The sequence below is a fragment of the Corvus brachyrhynchos genome, unplaced genomic scaffold, assembly GCF_000691975.1.
Source record: "Corvus brachyrhynchos isolate BGI_N302 unplaced genomic scaffold, ASM69197v1 scaffold398, whole genome shotgun sequence".
In the NCBI taxonomy this organism is placed as follows: Eukaryota; Metazoa; Chordata; class Aves; order Passeriformes; family Corvidae; genus Corvus; species Corvus brachyrhynchos.
The window spans coordinates 442,223-450,180 of NW_008239780.1; the positions used below are offsets into that span (position 1 = coordinate 442,223).

General features: G+C 40.0%; 2 protein-coding genes across 2 annotated transcripts in view; one reads left to right on the forward strand and one right to left on the reverse strand.

Annotated features, from left to right (window-relative positions):
- The window catches only part of MCTS1 (MCTS1, re-initiation and release factor), a 9,745-nt gene extending 5,003 nt beyond the window's left edge, over nucleotides 1-4,742 (forward strand). The window contains exons 5-6 of the mRNA XM_017743096.1: nucleotides 819-886; nucleotides 3,659-4,742. Of these exons, the coding sequence (XP_017598585.1) occupies nucleotides 819-886; nucleotides 3,659-3,740 (150 nt within the window). The 3' untranslated portion in view covers nucleotides 3,741-4,742. The remainder of the gene's footprint in view (nucleotides 1-818; nucleotides 887-3,658) is intronic.
- A 1,634-nt stretch (nucleotides 4,743-6,376) lies between these two features.
- C1GALT1C1 (C1GALT1 specific chaperone 1) lies at nucleotides 6,377-7,952 on the reverse strand. Its single transcript, XM_008640481.2, has one exon. The coding sequence runs from the start codon at nucleotides 7,763-7,765 to the stop codon at nucleotides 6,809-6,811; it is 957 nt and encodes a 318-aa protein (XP_008638703.1). The 5' UTR covers nucleotides 7,766-7,952; the 3' UTR covers nucleotides 6,377-6,808.
- Nucleotides 7,953-7,958: the final 6 nt, after the last annotated feature.

Below are 7,958 nucleotides of genomic sequence, written 5' to 3' on the forward strand. Positions count from 1 at the left end.
CTGTACTGTTGGGTGGGCTGCTGTTCCATTAATCTCATTGGTAAGTGGAGCTCCTTAGTGATTTTATGCAGAGTGGTAAAAGTAGATGAGGTGCAGTGTAATTTGTCCCCTGCCTCCTTAGTCAATCTTGTATTCCCTTTAGTTAAAGAAGAATTCTCCCCTGTTCCTAGGGAATTAGGGAAGATGCTTAGGATCAGCTTTACAGCAGTAAGGGCTTACTCTATGTGTCTAACAAGTTAGCATATGTAAAATGAGGAATGTTTGATAATTCACTCATTATATTACTGAGAAAAGAACTCTGAACAAATACGGCATTTATAACACCAAGCTGTGCTAATTTTGTTGTTAGTTAGATGCTATCGGAAAAGATCAGCAGTTAACATCATGTGTTGCTAAGCTCTGAAAAGGACACATCTGATTTCAGTACTTGTGGTTTTTAAATTGGTGTCTCAGTTCTTCTGTGCCTTGGAATCTAAAATGGCCCCACAAACATGTGCTGTTTTGTTCCAGAAAGGGAGAGACTGTCATCTCTGTGTTAGGCACAAAGGAAGAAATGGAGTGTAGCACTGGGAGATTTTTTTCTGTAATTGCTGTTCCAAGTTCATAAATACATGCTTTGTTCTACACACTGTGATTCAATTGTTAAATTCAGTGCATTGTTTTGCTTATCTTTAAGAGCTGGAGCTCTAGAATTACTAAAAGGTTAAAAGTTCAACACTGGCTTTTCAAAGTGTTTTTGGAAGTAATTTCTTCATATTGCTTTTACTCTTCTGAAATAGTTCAAAAAGAAATCTGTTTTCCTTAGCAGTAATTTGTAGGCAATAATGGCAGAGGGAAAACAACATGCATTATGTGTGGGAGTAATGAAGATGTCAGCTGAGGACATGTAAGTGTTTTAAATATTGAAGTATAGCCTGTCCCATGTTATTATTCTTATGTTAGTTTGAAGTATAAGCACCACTGTCAAGGTTACTGCATTGCTGTTGCAGCATGTGTTGTTCAAGCACGGAGTTTTGTAAGATTTCATTTTGTTGATGGGTATTCAGGGAAAGATGAGGCAGGGGATGTCGTCCATCTTTATTGGCATTCAAAATAGTTCTTTTCATGTGAATATGGATTTTAAGACACAAAATATTAGTACTACTACTGAATGTCAGTATTTCTAGTGCTCTGATCATACTTTCGCAAAGATCTTGTTGAACAAAAAAATAATTCTATCAAGTACTTACTACCTGGGCTAGGCAAGAGGTGTAATTTGGATTTGAGAAGATTGAAAACATTGAAGAGGTTTTTGTCTGCAGAGACTCAAGTCCTGCTGGAGCTTGGTTGCCTGTCTAGTGTTTTTTTTCTCTGTGGCCTACTCTTTTTCTTCAGGGTGTAAAAATTCCTGCTTGATGTGCTGACTAACTTAGCTGAGTCTCTTGTGAAATTTAGAGGTTTGCTCAGGGGATAAATGGAAAACTATTTGAGAAGGCAAAGAGATACAGAAAATGGAAATGGATGTTAGTTGTTCCTGGCTTTCAGATAGTGTTAAATTACAGGTAGCTAAATCACTTTGTCATTTTAAGTTCTATTAACATCTTGCAGGATGTGAGGTGCACCCAGCAGGTTTGGGCTGTGTTGGTTCCAGCCCCATCTGTGACTTGTGGCAGTGAGGAAGCTGTTTTGCTGAAAACAAATCACTCTTTTTTGTGTGGTAAATTCTCAGCAGGATCATCTCTTGTACTGGGTGACTGCTGTCCTAAGCTGTAATAGTAGCACGAGGCAGAGGGGTGGGAATGTGTTAGAGGACAGGGATGGATTGGGACTGCAGAAACCTGGATTTGGACCTGCTGTAGCTGTTGAGGAATTATATTCCTCAGGATTCTTTGTGGTGCTTCAAAAGACTCCAAGAGTAAGTGTGTAGGTTCTGGGCGGACGGGTTCGGTCGGGGATCTCTATAGGCAGGTCTTGGGACACAGGCGGTTTATTGTAAAAGGCGTGGGTATAGGGGCACTGCTCAGAGCTGCCAGACTCAGCTCTGAGCAGGCCCAAGAGAGCAAGAGAGTAAGCGGGTGAGAGAGAGAGAGAAGAGTGTCAGAGCAAGAGTGGAAGTAAGAGCAAGAGTGGAAGAAGTAGTAAGGAATGTCTGAAGTCCTGGTTACAATACAATAAATCATCTTCTGTACTGAATATTCTAATTGTCACTAACCAATCTAATACAAGATACAAATCCTATAGCATTTACATACAGCCTATAAGAGTTCTTATATTACCATAGAGTGTTACATCTTAACTTCTAAAAACTACTCTTTGGACCCCTTCTGCTGAGCTAGTAGGGTCTGCTCTGACCCTTGGACCTGCCTGCAAGCAGAGGGTATTGTTCAATCAAGAGGGGATTACCTTCAGTCGGCCATACCATTGTTTTCCAGTTGTTCAGTAACTAAGACCTGGTATTTCAAAAGTGGCTTTCATTTCGATGTTGCCTGTAGTTTTCATATTCCCAAAATCTTTTGTCAGGCAATCATATTTATAAGGCTTTCCTGTTTCATCTTCCCCAACATAAGTGGAAAGAAAAGCCACTTCTGTCCCTGTTCTAAGTGTGCAGTGATATGCTGTGACCATTGCAAACCATGGTTCCCTGTATTCCCAACTTCAAATCCACCAGCAGCCTTGCAGCTGAATATCCTGTTCGTGTGAGAAGCAACATGAACTGGAGAGGAAAATGAAATTATACTGCTGTCAGCAGCCTGTTAGCTGCTTTTTTGTGTGACATTGTTCCACAATTTTCTGGTTTAGCCAATGGGATTTCAATCTCTTGCCGTGATTACTACACATAATGTGTTAATATTGTGTTAGTAGCATTTTCCTTCCTGGTTACTTTTGGACAAGTTGTGTAAGTAATAGAACACTTGGTGTAAATAGAGTAAACTATATTCCCCAGGGGAATGAAACTTGTTCTCACACCAAGAAAGAGATTTGTCTTGTTTATTGTGGCAAAACTATTTTTTTTTTTTTTTACTGGAAAATAACCACATACAATGCAGACACAAACCAGTAATTTTTAAAAGATGACATGACTGAAAAGATAGTCAATACTTTAGAGGATAGCATGTCTGTAATAGGCTGCAAGTCCTTGGCACATAAATTTAGCATTTTTAATTCTTTATTAAGTAGGTAGATGACCTGCAACTAGAAGTGAGGCAGCTCACCTGCATTTGATTGTATCAGTGGCACACTTGGAACCAGAACTTGTTAGATTCCACATTCCAGTTGTCTTTTACCACGTCCTGTGCTGGGAGGGGAAGGCTCACAACTGCTGTGCTACTTTGATAGAGAAATGGTAAAATTAAGAAAAGTAGCAAAGTAGCAGAAGTGTTGCAGAAGTTCAGCAGCAGTGTCTGAAGAACTGTGTCCCACAAAGAAGTAGTAAAAATACTGTGGAAAGCTGTTGAAAAAATGTGGAAGGCAAATATCATCCTCTTATCAGTCAGTAATGTGGGCACATGTGATGACAAATACTGTTTCCTGTCCACCTGCTATGGAAGATAATGACTTTGTGGTTGATAGCTTACCTCTTCCAGTTGACAAATGTTGCAGTTTCTACTTGAAATAATATATTGTGTAGTGCTTGCCTATTTAACCTAGCTAATACTTCTGTACGTTTTTCTTCCTGCAGTGAGAAGGTCAACAAAGGGATTGGTATTGAAAATATCCACTATTTAAATGATGGCCTTTGGCATATGAAGACATACAAGTGAAACAACAGGAACTGTTACTCCAAAGGAATGCACTTAGATTAAATGTGGACTGCTTTGTAATTCCTTGTTTTTAATGTGACTGAATGTACAAATTATTTTGTTCTGTGGCTATGCTAAATAAATCAATTGAATGCAAAAGTACTGTTAGGCTACAATAGTTTTCTAGATTTCTTTTTATTACAGTTACTTTGTTTTGTCTTAAACCTGAGTTCAGTGACTGAAGATACTTCAGATACTGAAGATTCTGCATAGACCGTGAGTAGACTATTTCAAATGGAAAGGAGGAAAAAGCCAAGAAATGTTTACATTTTTATGCTCTTCCAAAAGAGTAATATAAAGTGTGTGTGAAATATAAATATGGTTTCTAAAACCTCTGAAACATTTTTTCTTCTGATTGACATCTTGTTAGTCTACCTGTTTCTTGAATGTGGAGAAATCAGGTTTTTTGACATTATTTTTTAACTTATTAACAGCATTAACTTCATTTTACTTAAGGATTTTCTCTTTTAATATGCATTTATCTGTATAGGATTGATGAACTCAGACTGATATGTGGATTAGAAATTCTTTTATGCTGACTCATATCTGAAGACTGTACATATGTTCAGATTTCTACCTGCCAACACTTTGATATTGCTCTCCTTCTAGTGGAGTTATAGCAATGGTGGGCACACTCCCAGTGAAGTGTGTGCCACCCTGGTGCCTGACGCTCTCTACTCCCTGTGTGCCGCCTTATTTTAGGAGCAGAAACAAAATCACTGTTAAATAAAGGCATCATAGCAAAACATGTTTTTCAGCGTAGCCAGGAGCAACTTTTTCAGGTGGAACTTCAAAGAGCTCTCAGCTTGTGCACACTGCCACACGTCCGCACAGCTACAGAATGGGTTCAGGAGCACTGTGTGTCTGGATAACCCAATCATTTGTTCAGCATACCCAAAGCTATGCCTATGGAAAAATGGAATAATGTAATAAATTAAAGAAACTTTTAAGGTCTACCACTCATAACTGTGTCTGGAAGCATTTATTAATATTTCAAGTCTTTATTCTAACACATGCATTTTACAACAGCAGAATGTAGCTTCGTGTGCCAGTGCCTTGTCCTGATGCTGTTCTGCAGGCTTGGTTTCCCCACCCTGGGACCTTTACAGAAGACAGTAGGCAAGGTGTTCTCCATCTAAATCTAAAGCCAAGTTAAGACATGTATTGCCTAATACATACTGATTTTAAAATTCTGTAAAATTATTTACAAGACTGTACTTCTGAAAATGACAGGGTAAATCTGAAACTATCAATGTAGGAAGACAAAATTTAAGCAGCGTTGCAGAAAAAGTTCTGATCAAACCTCACACCTTCAGAATGCTGGTGAACATTTCTGTGCATCTTAAAGATTTCATTATAAATGTACTGATTTCTAGTTAGTACTATGGGAAATCAGTTTATGCTTCAGTGTTGGGGGTTTTTTTTTGTGTAAAATGAGCTAATCTTGCATTTTGTGGTTTGCTTTTTTACCCTTCCATCTTACCTCCTCCTGCTGTCCTACAGTACCTCAAATCTGTGACAAATGAGGTTTTTTCTCATCGGAATTGTTCACTCTCATTCTTTCTCCTATGACTGCTGTTCCTGCAGGGGTGTCAGAACTGTTTTTAATAATCAGAAGCACTGAAATCAAAGTTTTTTACTTTCTTTATCTGGTTTTGTCAAAAGTTTTCCCAGCTGTATTATTCTGTAAGAAGATACAAGTCAAATCAGGCCTAATTTATATACCAGTTTAGCAAAACATCAAAAGTACAAGTTTTACCTAGGTTTTGGCAGCAATCATGTAGATGTTTGTCTTGCTGTCAGCTGAGCCCTGACTGACCAGGAGGACAAGAAGGTGCACTTGTCCCACCTTTCAGAAAACAGCTGAGCTGTGGGAGCTTGTATGGGGGTCTGAGCAGTTGTCCTACCTTTCTGGGTCAAAAATGATGCTTAAAACCCAAGATGTGGATATTCTCATCAGCTCTGAACCAGCTTCCCCCCCTGCCCCCTTGCAGATCAGGGTAGGGTGTTATGGTTGGTTAAAGGTGAGGTAACACAGTCTGCTCCCATGTTTTACGAGTATCGTAGTACCAACAAAGCCTGTGATAGTCCTAGATGTAACAGATGGATGTACCTTAAGTCTTGAAACACCCATGTCAGGTCAGTGAATTCTAAATGGAGCAAATACTGAAGTGCTGTTTGTTTGCATATGCTGTGAGTGGATGGGAGTGTGACCCAGGAACAATTGTACTGACAACTAACCAACTTCTCCCTTGTAAACACTATTAGCACCCACTAACAGGAGTAAAAATAATACTGAACCCTTATTCTAACATGCTTATAGATGAAGTGAAATTTTAAATGAGCAATTAATCTTGTGCTAACAGACTCCCTGACCATGTTAATACCTATTCAAATACAATTTATCTTTTTCTTTTGTCTGCTCAGAAACAATAGTCCAAAGGGCACTTGATATTACTCTGCTGCAACTTCCTAAAAGATTTCTTGTTATTGTGCTTCCTGCTCATTCCTTACTGTTAGAAGGCTGTACGTGAAGTGGCAGGTGCTGTATAAACTCAAGCTATTGTGTAGTTCACTGTAAAAGAAACAGCTTACAGTTACAGTCTTTGAGACTGAATCTGTAGTCAGTTTTATTGGTACATCTTAGAAAGATATAAAGACATTCTAGAAATGCCTGGAAGAACTGAAATAGTCAAAGTCTTGCAAAAATATATTTGTAAGATTAGACTAAAATTAATTTTGAGTTTTCATTAATAAATATTTACATGTACAAACCCCCCCTATAAACTTAATTTCCTTTTATAATAAACATTACAACTTCTTATAATTTCATTCCAGCACTGTCAAAAGCCAGAAACATTCCTCTAAAAAAGATATAGAAAAAAATTATTCTTCCACTTTTAAAATTAAGAGCTTTAGCAACCCTCCATGTGCAAAAAAACCTGTACACCAGAACCAGAATGTGTCAGTACAACTGTGTGTTGTGAGAAGAGCCAACTCCACAGTTCCAGGCCTTCCCTGAGGACACATCAGTCATTGTCCGAGCCCAGTGGGGGCAGGAAGACCAGGGCATCACTGTATGAGTGGCCGTAGGGCCTGAGCCTGTACACCCCGTACATCATCACGTGCATGTGGTTGGGGGCCAGCCCACTGAAGGTGATGGCCATGTCGGAGCAGCAGCCGTCCACCACCTGCTGCGGGTGAGTGGACATGGCCTCCTTAATGAGGGCTCCGACGGACTTAGTGTTAAAGACGTCTTTTCCTTCTGAATCTTCGGCGTTTTCGGCAAACACGCCGGTGTACTTCAGGCAGATTGCCAGCTGTTTGTCCTCTGCGAGTTTCCAAATCATACCTCCCTGCTCTGGACACTTGTCAGGGTCTTCAAGAACATGGGCGAGTCGTCTTAGTGACTCAACGCTTAAGACGATTCCTCCCTCGCCATCTACATACTCAAGGTCACCAGATTTCACAGTGTGGCCTATGTAAAAAGGCTGTGAAGGGTCTTTTTTCAGTAAGAAATACTTGAGATTTTCAATTATAGCAAATGTTGTTGGATATGCAAGGAAGAACCAGCTGAATTCATCCTTATAATGTTCGTATGTTATCTTGTAAGCTTTTCGCATCATCACCCACATATCATTTGTGTTGAGGGCTACAGAATCGAACACTTTGACATTTTCTGAGCTGTAGAATTCAGCCTTGTCGCAGTGCTTGCTCCAGGTCTCCCTTGCTGCAGCCCAGTGCCCCAGATCTTTTGGTTTGACAAGGATGATACAATAAACACGGATGCTTTTACTAAACTCCACACGTTCACCTTCTGAAAGGTTTAAGACATCTTCCTTGTTGGGAGCCTGGATGTGATGATGCTCGTGGTGATGTGCTTTGGTCCCGTGGCCCACCTTAATGTGTCCGAGGAGCGTAACCAACATGCAGAAGGCTCCTCCAAGCACCACCCCCTTCACGAAGGAGCTGCTTTCAGAAATCATTTTTCCTAGAGAAGAGACGCACTGTAAGAACTTAAAGGAATAAGTGCACTACCGCGGGTTCCGTATGGTTCTAATGCAGTCCTAAAATTCTAAAGCCAGATGCAGTTCCCTGATCTCCCGCACCAGGACAAGGCTGGTGAAGGCAGTGGCAACACCCAGGTTCTCGGTCGCGGCTCACGGCAACGATACGACA

Coding starts and splice junctions, on each gene's coding strand:
- C1GALT1C1 (XM_008640481.2), bottom strand. CDS start 7,765: ATGATTTCTGAAAGCAGCTCCTTCGTGAAGGGGGTGGTGCTTGGAGGA.